The 12,056-nt window shown below is 52.1% G+C and overlaps 1 protein-coding gene across 2 annotated transcripts; it reads left to right on the top strand.

Moving 5' to 3' along the window:
- Positions 1-440: 440 nt before the first annotated feature.
- On the top strand, positions 441-8,165 carry Naga (alpha-N-acetylgalactosaminidase). Of its 2 annotated transcripts, none has more exons than XM_090328830.1 (10): positions 441-518; positions 888-971; positions 1,569-1,704; positions 2,053-2,224; positions 3,164-3,341; positions 3,642-3,736; positions 4,330-4,491; positions 5,634-5,831; positions 6,965-7,108; positions 7,501-8,165. In XM_090328830.1, exons 2-10 carry the CDS (start codon positions 956-958, stop codon positions 7,645-7,647), a joined length of 1,248 nt encoding a protein of 415 aa, XP_090184956.1. In that variant the 5' UTR covers positions 441-518; positions 888-955; the 3' UTR covers positions 7,648-8,165. The 2 variants fall into 2 exon arrangements, with proteins under 2 accessions (XP_090184956.1, XP_090184957.1); XM_090328831.1 differs by lacking the exon at positions 441-518 and adding an exon at positions 783-801.
- Positions 8,166-12,056: the final 3,891 nt, after the last annotated feature.

The following is a 12,056-nucleotide window of genomic DNA, read 5'->3' as shown; positions in this document are numbered from 1 at the left end:
AGGGCGGAAGCTTGATTTGGGGCCAGGTTTTGTGGGTTTTTTGGGTGGGGCGTTTTGAGATCTAGCGGCTATCCAAGCGAAGGTGTGTCTGGCACTTAGATGCTCAATGACCACCTGGAGATGAGGGATCCTTGGGGCGTCAGATGGGGAAGGCAGTCCCCATCTGTTTGCTTTCACCCATTCATCCTGCCAGCAGTGCGTGTCCACGTCCAGCATCACGTTCCAGGGCATTGCCTCTTCTATCTCCTCCTGCTCCATTTGCTCTTCCGCCACAACGCGGGCCACCTCCAGCGCGCGCCGCGGCCTGGGCCGAGCTCCAGCGTGGGGGCGGGGCGTGCTGGCCCCGCCCCGGTGGGTGGGGCGTCGCGTTGCTAGGGGAATTCTGATAGGTTGTGCCGGAACTCCGGAGGCCCCGCCCCCGTGAAACGCGATAGGAGAATCAGAAGACTGGAACCGGGGAGGCTCGCGGTGGCGGAAGGGGCTGCGGGGGGCCGGACGGCGGGCTGAGCCGGGGGACGGTGAGTGCGGCGGACGGTATGCGCAGCCGGACTCCGGGCGCTGGGCTTGCTGCCCTGTGGGCCGAGGGCGAGAACCCGGATCCGGACGGAAGCCGGGGATCCTCCCCGAGCCGCCGCGGGCTGCGGGCTGCGGGCTGCCGGCTCCGGCCTGGCACCCGCCGGCCTTGGGCGCTGGGGTGGAGGTCCGCCGGGCCAGACAGCCCGTGCCGTGTTCCCGGAGGGCGAACCTAGTCCCCGGGAAGCGATGCGTGGGGGTGCGGGACTGAGTGGGATCCGTACCGAGGTGCAGGGCAGCGGGGACGGCGGGGTGGCAGCGGGGACGGCGGGGACGCCGCGGCCCTCGTCCTCCTAACGGCTTCTACCTTCCAGACGCCAACCCAGAACGCTGGTCGGATCCACGCAGTTTGGAGAAGTGGTGAGACGCCTGCTCCACAGCAATGCTGCTGAGGACAGGTATCTACTGCGAGGAGGAGGAAGTGCAGCCCTCTGGTGTCTGCCCTTCTCTCCTGATCTCTTTTATTCTGGGAATTGGCCTAGGAAAGGCACCCAGGAATCCCATGTTTCACTGCCCTGGGCATCCCCTCTGCCCAGCGGCACAGGCCCTGTCTTAGGTGCTGAGCGCAGCCCCATAAAGTGGGGACAGAAACAGAAGCCCAAATGGGGAAAAAGCAAGCAGTTAGACACAAGCCCCCTCCTCCCCGGGAGCCACTTAGGCCTTGAGGAGGCTTGAGGCTCTGAGATGGAGAGCAAAGAGCCCCAAGATCTAGGAGTGTATTTACTGTTCAGGGGGCAGAGGAAGGGAAGCGAATTAGGGGTATAGGAAAAGCTTGAATCCAGATGTTCGTTTTTCTAACTCCTACTTTTGTTGTGGCAGCAGCAAGTGGGGCTTGGAACTCATTGCTTTGCCCCAGGCACCAGCCCCTGACCCCATCCAGTCAGTCCTTGCAGGAAACATCTGGTTCCCCTAGTGTGCAGACACCCTTTGCAGGGCTGTGGGTGAGATGAGGGGCAGGGCTGTGGGAAGCACTCACAGCCCCCGCTCTACCCCAGGGCTCTTGCTGGCCCTGATGGCCCAAGTGCTGATGCTGGAGAATGGCCTCCTGCGGACTCCACCCATGGGCTGGCTGGCCTGGGAACGCTTCCGATGCAACATTGACTGTGATGAGGACCCCAATAACTGCATTAGGTAAGGGGTACACACACCGACAGACACAGCCTTGCCCAGACTGGCCTTAGGGAGTGGAGGAGGATCAGCTAGCAGAGGAGGGCAAGGTCTAAGACTCTTAGCCTCGTGATCTCCTCGAGGCCTCTGTGGGGCAGGGACCTTGCAGGAAACCTGGCCCCTGAGATCATCAATGGGAGATAACTGCTTTTGGCTCCTGGCACCATCCTCAGGGTCATTCACATTTGATACCTGGCGTGGTCCTCAGCGCTGGCAGGGGTATACAATTTACACTAGGATTCATACCCAGCGTCGAGGGGTGGGCAGGGGCGAAGGCCATACTGAGCTGCTCTATTCCCCTGCCTCTTGTAGTGAGAAGCTCTTCATGGAGATGGCTGACAGGCTGGCTCAGGATGGATGGCGGGACCTGGGCTACGTGTACCTGAACATTGATGACTGCTGGATTGGTGGGCGCGACGTCCAAGGCTTCCTGGTGCCTGATTCCAAGCGCTTCCCCCATGGCATTGGCTTCCTGGCTGACTATGTGAGTTCTACCCTAGCCCCTGGCCTGAGGACCATGCTGCCCCTTTCCCTTCAGTCTTGGGATTTACTTATGCCATCCCTGCTTAAGAACTGTGTGATGGCGGAAAGTGACAATGAACACTTTTGGCCCGTGGAGGTTTGAGAGAAGGTTTTAGCCTGAGACTCGAGGAAAATCCCTGGGAGACTCAACTGGTTCCTGAGCTGATGCAGAGAGAGGGCCCTTTGAGGCAGAAACAAAGTCCTTGAGTCCAGAGACAGCTAGAGGGGATGGGATGTGTGCTGGAGGGAGGTGGGCTAGGACCTCTCCTTTGGCCAGTGGGAGCTGCTGAAGAGTTTAGTGTTTAGGCTGGTATGGAAGCTTGAACTCAGCCCTCATGGCTCCTGCAGCCTACCTGCTTGGTGCTGTACCGCTGGAAACATACTTCGAGCCCAGCTCTTGCTGGTTATTTTGAAGATGGAGTCTGATGGATGTTTCTGCCTGGGGGTTGGCCTTGCTTGATCTTCCTGATTTCAGCCTTCTCAGTAGCTAGAATTGTAGACATGAGCTACCAGTGCTTGGCACAAACCAAAGGATTTTTGTGTTGTTTTTTGGTTGGGTCTCTGTGTGTATATGTGTGTGTGTGCGTGCAGGTTATAGGGCTTGAACTCAGGGCCAGGGCGCTGTTCTAAGCTTCATTGTGCTTAAGGCTAGCACTGTACCACTTGAGCCACAGTGCCACTTCCAGTTTTTGAGTGGTTAATTGGAGATAAGAGTCTCACAGGGACTTTTTTCTGCCCAGGCTGGTATTGAACCCTGATCTTTAGATCTTGGCCTCCTCAGTAGCTAGGATTACAGGTGTGAGCCACTGATGCCCGGCAGAGCCCAAGTTTTATTGGGCCCTGATCAGACATGTCTGGGAGGAGGCGTCCCACTTGACTGCCATATCCTCAACCCCCACAGGCTCATTCCCTGGGCCTAAAGCTGGGCATCTATGCAGACATTGGCAACCTTACCTGCATGGGCTACCCTGGCACCACACTAGACAAGATAGAGCAGGATGCTCAAACCTTCGCTGACTGGAAGGTCGACATGCTGAAGCTGGATGGCTGCTTCTCCACCTCCCAGGAACGGGCCCAGGGTGAGTTTCACAGCTCGCGTGGGTCCCTGGATAGAGCTGCAGGGGCCATGGGAGCTTGGTTTGTCTATGTAGCCTCCAGCCGTGGCTGTCTCAACTCCTCTCACCCAGGGGCTGGAGAGTGGAGCTCCCCGGCTTCACAAAGACAGGGTGACACCACACCCGCCTCCTTGAGGCCTGGTTGAGGCATGGGGTACAGGAGGACCACTTCTTCTTTGGGGCCCAGTTTACACATATTGGTGGGAAAAGGTCCCAGACTGTGTCTCCTGTACTTGCTCAGTCCTCAAATTGGGCTTTCTCCAGGGTATCCCAAGATGGCTGCCGCCCTGAATGCCACAGGCCGCCCCATTGCCTTCTCCTGCAGCTGGCCAGCCTACGAAGGGGGCCTCCCCCCCAGGGTAAGCCATTCTGTGCACCTGCCTGCCAGGGCTCCCTACGCTTGGGCCTCCTTGCCCCCCATGTGCCAGGCCTCAGGGAGGCAGCCACCAGAGCCAGGGAGCTCACTCGTAGCTAGCTAGAGACAGGGCTGTGGCACCCTAAAGGGAGCTTCTGCTGCCCAGGGTCTCTGAGGTGGCCTGTTGGGTGGATGTTGTGGGCACAAGCACAAGCACACACACATACACACACACACACACACACATACACACACACATCCCACTGTGTGGTCGTACCAGATAGATGAGGAGGTAAGGCTGGAGCAGCCAGGTGGTACCACAGAAGGAAGTGTGACATCTCACTAGGTGACCCTCCAGACCTCGGGGACATGGGGCGGCAGATGGAATGCGTGCTGAGGAGATGGGGGACTGTGCATGCAGGGCTATGTGGGCACCAGTCCATGACAAGCAAAAGCCCAGACAGCCCCGTAATGGGCCCTCCTCCCCAAGGCTCCTGGTACACACAGACTCGGGTCCATCTCTGCTCCCTGCCCCAGCCCGAGTGGCTTCCGGGCAGCAGGATGAGTGCTGTGGCCTCTGTCTTCTCCCGCATCCAGGTCAATTACCAACTTCTAATGGACACCTGCAACTTCTGGCGCAACTATGATGACATCCAGGACTCCTGGAGGAGCGTGCTTTCCATCGTGGACTGGTTTGTGAGCCATCAGAACATTCTGCAGCCAGTGGCTGGACCCGGACACTGGAATGACCCTGACATGGTACCAGCTTGAAAGGGGGCTGGCTGTCCCTAATTCACTGTCTGCCAACCCCATGCCCTGCTATCCTCTGCTCCACCACCTCCCCACCCCCAAAGGCTTTAGGTCTTCTGGGACCTGCCAGACACCTTTGAAGCTATGTAAGCTTCTTTGCACCCACCCTTCTTTTGCCTAAGAATATTCAGGAAAAGGATCTGGGTACGCCCATTGTTAACTGCCTTCCAGGCCATTCTTGTGTCTCAAAGACTGGGAGCCCCGGAAGCTGGACACAGGAAGCTGTGTCGGCAGGCTGCACACCTCAGCAGTTCTGGGATGTCTGGCCCTTCTCAATACCCCTCTGTCATCTGTCTCCTAGTACCTTGCACCTGTGTCAGGTGAAGTCCACCTACTCCTGCCCAGCCTCCAGGCACAAGAGCCCTCAGTTCTGCTTCCAGTCTTATCTTAATCCCACCTAGTGACTTCCCCCCCCTTTATTTGCAATGTTTCTCTTTATTATTATTTGTGCCAGGACTGGGGTTTGAACTCAAGGCCTGGGTACTGTCCCTTAGCTTTTTCACTCAAGGCTGGAACTCTACCATTTGAACTATACCTCTACCTGTGGCTTTTGGCCTTTCCTTCCCAAGCTAGCTTTGAATCTCACCTCTCAGATTTCGGCCTCCTGAATAGCTAGGATTCCAGGTCTGAGCCACCGCATGTAGCAGTTCCTCAGTGTTGCTGCTGTTTAATGCTTCTGCCGCCTTGAAATTCCATGTTGTTTATCGCTGGTTCTGGGGCTTGAACTGAAGGCCCTGGTGTTCTCCCTCAGCTTTTTTGCTCTAGGTTCCAGCACTTGAGCCACAGGTCCACTCCCAGCTTTCTGCTGGGTAAGTCAAGACAGGATTCTCTTGGACTTGTCCTGCCCAACTGGCTTTGAACCACAATCCTCAGATCTGTCTTTTGAGTAACTAGAGTTATAGGTATGAGCCCATAGGCACCAGCTGGCCCTGTGCTCTCGAGGGGAAAAAAATCCTGATTCTCAGATGAGAACTTGCTCACTCCAAGGCCACATGGTAGTGGCAGCCAGGCCCACAGGTACCCTCGTTCCCAGTTCTTTGGCCCTGTTTGGCTGTGATCCTGGTGTCGACGCTTGCTTTCTTCTCCTACAGCTGCTCATTGGAAACTTTGGCCTCAGCTTTGAGCAAGCACAAGCCCAGATGGCTCTGTGGACCATCCTGGCGGCCCCCCTCTTCATGTCCACTGACCTCCGGACCATCTCCCCTCAGAACATAGACATTCTTCAGAATCCACTCATGATCAAAATCAACCAGGACCCTTTAGGCATCCAGGGGCGCAGGATTGTGAAGGTACAGGAGCCTGAGCTCCCCTGACAGCAAAGCTGCTGATGTGGAAGACCTGGGAGGGGTGGGGGGGCCTAAAGGCCCTCTAAGTTCCTTCCTGACTAAACAAACTTATTAAAGGCTCTGCTAGCCTTTCGTACCTGCAGAGAGCAGGGACAGAGTAGGACAGCACACGGAATCAGGGAGGAGATGCACCATACAAGTGCAGGGCGGAAACAGGAGGCACAGGCTTCTGTGCACAGCTGGTGGCCTGTGGAGAGTGAGAAGACTTCTCTCCCAAGTTTAATGAACTACCTTAGCTGAATACTCTTACTATACTTCTGCTGCTACTACTGAGCACCTACTGGGCATTCTAAATACATTTTCTTTTTTGTCTTGGTTGGTTGTGGGGCTTGAACTCAGGGCCTGGTACCTTCCTGAGTTCTTCAGCTCAAGGCTGCTGCTCTACCATTTGAGCCACAGTGCCACTTCCAGTGTTCTGGTGGTGAACTGGCTCATACCTATAATCCTAGCTACTCAGGAGACTGAGATCTCAGGATCACAGTTTGAAACCAGCACAGGCAGGAAAGCCTCTGAGACTCTTTCAATTAGCCACCAGAAAACCAGAGTGATGCTATGGTTCAAAATGGTAGAGCACTAACTAGTCTTCAGAGTAAAAGCTCAGGGACAGCACCCAGGCCTTGAGTTCAAGCTCTACAACCAACCAGAAAAAAAGGCTGCAGAACTAGAGAGGCACCTGGAGCTCTAGGGATTGAAGCCCTAGACAGCTAGCCCATGCCAAAGAGGAAGATGGGGGAGGGCCTGGGCCTTCTGGAGTATGGCTCAGCCTCAAGGCCCGCTCAGTTTTGTTCTCACTGGGCAAGGGCTTCCATCAGACAGCATTCACATGGGATGCTCTTGCTACTTCAGCCCTTCTCTCCTCCTGTGTGAGCCTCGGCCTGGGCCTCATGCAGCATTTGTCTCTGCCTCCTCCAGTGGGCCTGATGGAGTATGTGTCACCAAGCACCTGCCGAGTCAGAGAAGATAGATTTCTATGAGTGCTAAAAGGCTGTGTAACCGAGCTGTGGGCTACCTGAGCTGGGCCAGGGCTCAGGGGAGGGTCTGGCAGATGACTCAAGGTAATCAACTTTCCTGCTTAGGAGAAATCAGACATCGAAGTGTACAAGCGGCCCCTTTCCCAACAAGCTACTGCCTTGGTCTTCTTCAGCCGCAGGACAGACATGCCATACCACTACCACTCCTCCCTTGCACGGTTCAACTATCCTGGCTCCAGGCTGTATGAGGTGAGTGCCCAGCCTTCCTGCCTGTTTTCTCTGGAAGGATGTTGGTCTGCAGTGTTTTTGCTCGTATGTAGGCACCTCTTCCAGGTGCCTGTGGTGGCCCATTCTCTGCACCAGCAATTTCCAACAGTGCAGATGGGCCTACTGTGTATACAGGAACCTCCTCCACCTCTCAGGCTGGTCCTCACTCACGGGTCCGCCTTTGTGGCTATGGTGCTCATAGGTGTCCACTGCTGCCTGTGCTTGGACATCTATCAGCTTTGCTGGTGGAAGAGACTTCTGCCGGGCATTCGAGAAGCCCAGCACGGACAGGAAGTCCAAGTGCAGGCTCCACTGGCCTGAGGGAGGTCTCTGTTCTAGCTCTCTTATGCTCACCCACCATGTCTCCACTGCAGGCCCAGAATGTATTCACAGGGGACACCATCAGTGGCCTCCAGAATGACACCAACTTCACAGTGATCATCAACCCTTCGGGGGTAGTGATGTGGTACCTGTATCCCACCAAGAACCTGGAGATATCCAAGCTGATGTCCCAGGAGTGAAGCGCTGAGACAAATGCAGGCTGTGGCTGTGGCGGCCCCACTGAGCCTGGACCATGGCGCGCTGGCATGCAGAGAGCGAGTGGGCAGGGTTCTCTCTCCTCCCTGGGCCCACTCCAGATCTGACTTCATCATAGCCTAAGTGCAACTCAGGGTCAGCTTCCAGGTCCCGCCCAAGTGTGGATCCTCTTGGAAACTTTGCTTGGGGCCTTGTTGGCCCCTCCGGGTCTCCACAGCTCTGCAGATGTTGCTGCACTCCCTGGCCAGCCTGAGCCCCCATGGGTGGAAGGCACTGATGCCCACCAGACTCCAGCCTCTGATCTTGTTGATGGCTCTGAAATCAGGATTTGGAATTTTTCTAATTAGGCGTCGATCTCCGAGCCCTCGCTGGGAACGCTCGTGAATTGTGTGGTTAACTTTCCTGCCTGGAGAAGGCCTTGCAGGCTGAAGCCTCCTGGGAGTGGGGTCAGAAAGGAGGCGCTGCTCCCTTTGATTACCAATAAAGCTGTTCTTCAGTCAAACCGTTGTAATGCAGGCCTTGGGCTGTGGGCTTCTAAGGTCAGGCCCCTTGTGGGGTACTACCCACAACGCTCATCCCACTTTATATGAATCATACATTTCCAGAATGGTCTTTTCTAATTTTTGCTTTTGTTTAGTCTGAGACCAGGACATGAACTCAGTATCTGATCCTTTCACCCATTGGCTGGCACTCTACCTCCAACCCTTTCCAGAATGGCCTTTAGATATGAGTTCTGCTAACACAGGCAGAGTGGCAGTGTCTCCAGGTCCTCCGGTTTGTGCTGTGGCCAGCAGTACCTCCTGATCCAGCAGTACCTGCTGGCCCAGCACCTCACCTGCTATCTTGTCTCTCATTGTCTCCATTCCCAGCCTGGCTACATACGAAGTTCAGATTCTCCAGCTGTGTCCACAAGTCTGGGGATTCTTTCTGTCCTGAAATCTGTTTCTTACTCCTCCTAAGGAAAGAAGGAGTACCAGGGAGAGCGGCTTCCCCAGGGCTCCTGCTCGCAAGCCCTCCTGTACTCCATTAGTTCAGAACACATATCTTCCTGGCGACTCCCTTCTGTACTTGGAAAGCTGGTAGCAAAGCAGGTTCACAAGGTCCTATTTATGCCTTGGTGTGGGACACCCCGTGCTGTAGGCCCTGTACTCTCATGCTCTATGGGATCTTTTTTGTTGTTTGGGGGTAGGGTGGGTCCCTAGGACTTGAATTTAGGGCACTGACCCTGAGCTTTTTTTTGCTCATGGCTAGCATTCTACCACAGCTCCATTCCCCAGCTTTTTGGGGTAGTTAATTGGAGATAGTGTCTAAGGGACTTTCATGCCCTGGCTGGCTTTGAACCCTGATCCTCAGATCTCAGCCTCCTGAGTAGCTAGGATTACATGTGTAAGCAAGCCATTGGCACCTGGCTGGGAGCTCATCTTGATAAGATTGTGAAAAATGTTATGTTGTCTCAGGATTGTGAGGTCCTTGTGTCCAGACTAGGGTGAAACTAACGTAGAAGTGCATTTTCCACTTTCATTCAAGATGACTGGAACTTTGCTGATTAAGTCACCCCCACATCTGATTGGTATGTTAGCGTCACTAGTGAAAACTCCATTATTCATGGATGTCTGAGGCTGACACACTCAGGAGGACAGAGCCTAACCATTCCAGGGCAGTTACTGTGGGCGCAGCTGCAGTCTGGAGTCTTGGTCACAGCGTTGTTCACACTATACAGAGTGGCAGCAGGTGGAGAGGCCTCTCTCTAGCACCAAGAAAGAAGCTGGAGATGAGATGCAGTGGAGTCCCAGGGTTAGGAGACAGGCTAAGCTGTACTTGACCAATTCCTTTCTCTCAGGAAAGAGACATACTGAATGGAAGTAAGTGGTTGAAAACTCCCACACTTGATGGAAAAGCTATTTTGCAATGTTCAAGAAGTTCAACAAAATCTGAGTAGGATAAACACAGAGATAAACCTGTAGGCTCATTGTAATAATCACACTCAAGGGAGCCTCAACAAGATCTTCAACCGACTACTCATCAGAAACTATGGAAGCTAAGAGGCAATGGGGTTGGCATATCCAAAGTGCTAAAGAAAAGTACTGTCTGAAGAATTCCATATTGGGCCAACTATCCAGGTATGAAAGAAATACAGATATTCCGGATAAAAACTGAGGTCATCTGTAACTGATCTACTGTTCATGTATCCAAATGAAATGAGATTAGGATGTTGAAAAGACATCAGCATTCAGTGTTATATCGGCCAAGAAATAGAAATAACCCAACATCCTGCAAGGAGAGTTAACCAACACTATTGGTCAACTTGATCAACTGAACATCTAGAACATTCCACCACCACAGAACACATCTTCTCAAGTGTAAGTGGACTAATAATAATATGACATGATTGTAAAAGACAGACAGGGGGACCAGTAGATGAAGAGAAGAGATAAGGAGATGGCAATGGTGGGTGCAAATATAGAAGTCCATCAAATATGTATGAAAAGGAAAGGGTGATATTGTCCAAAAGAATTATACTCTAGCCAGCCAGGCACTGGTGGTTCATGCTTGTAATCCTAGCTACTCAGGAGGCTGAGACCTGAGGATCACAAAGCCAGCCCAGACAGAAAAGTCCCATGAGACTCCAATCCCAATTAACCACTCATAAACCAGAAATGGAGCTGTGGCTCAAGGTGGTAGAAGGCTAGCCTTGAATAAAAGAGGTCAAGGACAGTACCTAGGCGTGAGTTCAATCCCTCAACCAAAAACAATAAAAAAGTGTACTCTTTACCTGATGTATGAAACTGTAACTCCTCTGTATATCACCTTCATAATAACAAAGAATAAGAACAATCCTGCGCCCCCCAAAATAATGAAGACATATGTCTACATAAGGAACTGTACGTAGTCTTCATGGTGCATTATTTTTTTTCAATTTTTTTATTTTTTATTGTGATTAATAGAAGGGTTACATTATATTCACCAGATAGAAGGTGCATAACTTCACAAACATTGATACCCTTTCTTATGACATGGTCCCATTTGGCTCCCACCCTCCCCCCGTCATAGTGCATTATTTTTATGTGTAGATTTGAACTCAAGACCTGGGCACACTCCCTTAGCTTTTATGCTGAAGGTTCGCACTGTGCTATCTGAGCCACAAATCCACTTCTGGCTTTTCACTGGTACTTCTTGGACTGCCTTCAAACCACGACCCTCAGACCTTCACCTCTGAAGTAGCTGCGATTGCAGGCATGAGCTAGTAATTCTAGTATAATATTGAGTATTGGTGGGAAGAATTTATATCCTTTAGGAGAAATAATTTCAACTTTTTCCCATTTAATGTAATATCAGCTATAAGTTTATGTTATCTAGCCTTTATTAAGTTCAGGGACATTATTTCTGTTCCTACCTTATTTACAGCATTTATTATAAAAGAATGTTGAGGGGCCGGGAGTTTGGCCTAGTGGTAGAGTGCTTGCCTAGCATGCACAAAGACCCGGGTTTGATTCCTCCATACCACATATATTGAAAAAAGCTGGAAGTGGTGCTGAGGCTCAAGTGGTAGAGTGCTAAGCCTTGAGAAAGTCCAAGGACAGTGCTCAGGCCCTGAGCCCAAGCCCAGGACTGGCAAAAAAAATAAAAATTAAAAAAAAAAAAAAAAGAATGTTGAATTTTTTTTTTTTTTTTTTTTTTTTTTGCAGTCCTGGAGCACTGCCCGGAGCTTCTTTTGCTCAAGACTAGCTCTCTACCATTGGAGCCACAGCATGTACTTCAGCTTTGTCTGTGTGTGTGGTACTGAGGAATCAAACCCAGGGCTTCATGCATGTGAGGCAAGCACTCTACCACTAGGCCACACAACTGGCCTCAGGATGTTGAATTTTTGTCAAAGGCTTTCTTTAGAGCGGGTGCTGGTGGCTCACGCCTATAATCCTAGCTACACAGGAAGCTGAGATCTGAGAATTGCAATTTGAAGCCAGACTAGGCATGAAAGTCTGTGAGACTCTTATCTCCAATTAACCTGCTGAAAAACCAAAAAGACTTTCTTTGAATCAACTTCAGTTCTTAGTCCTATTGAGGTTGATGTGATGTATTTCATCTATTGACATGTATATTGAACCATCCTTGCCTACTTAGGATAAAACCAACTTGATTGTGGTATATGAATTTTTTTTTTTTTTTTTTGCCAGTCCTGGGCTTGAGCTCAGAGCCTGAGAACTGTCCTTGGACTTTCTCAAGGCTTAGCACTCTACCACCAGCGCCCAGCTGACAGATTATTTATAGAAAAAGCTAAGGGCTGGGAGCGTGGCCTAGTGATAGAGTGCTTGCCTAGCATGCATGAAAGCCCTGGGTTCAATTCCTCGGGACCACAAACACAGAAAAAGCTGAAAGTGGTGCTGTGGCTCAAGTG

Source organism: Megascapheus bottae, chromosome 2, assembly GCF_031878675.1.
Source record: "Megascapheus bottae isolate mThoBot1 chromosome 2, mThoBot2.hap1, whole genome shotgun sequence".
NCBI classification, from domain to species: Eukaryota; Metazoa; Chordata; class Mammalia; order Rodentia; family Geomyidae; genus Megascapheus; species Megascapheus bottae.
Note: the sequence above shows the minus strand (reverse complement) of the source record. Positions and strands in the feature narration are given on the sequence as shown.

Coding starts and splice junctions, on each gene's coding strand:
- Naga (XM_090328830.1), top strand. Junction 2,225..3,163: donor TTGGCTTCCTGGCTGACTAT/GTGAGTTCTACC, acceptor CAACCCCCACAG/GCTCATTCCCTGGGCCTAAA. Junction 4,492..5,633: donor ACTGGAATGACCCTGACATG/GTACCAGCTTGA, acceptor CTTCTCCTACAG/CTGCTCATTGGAAACTTTGG.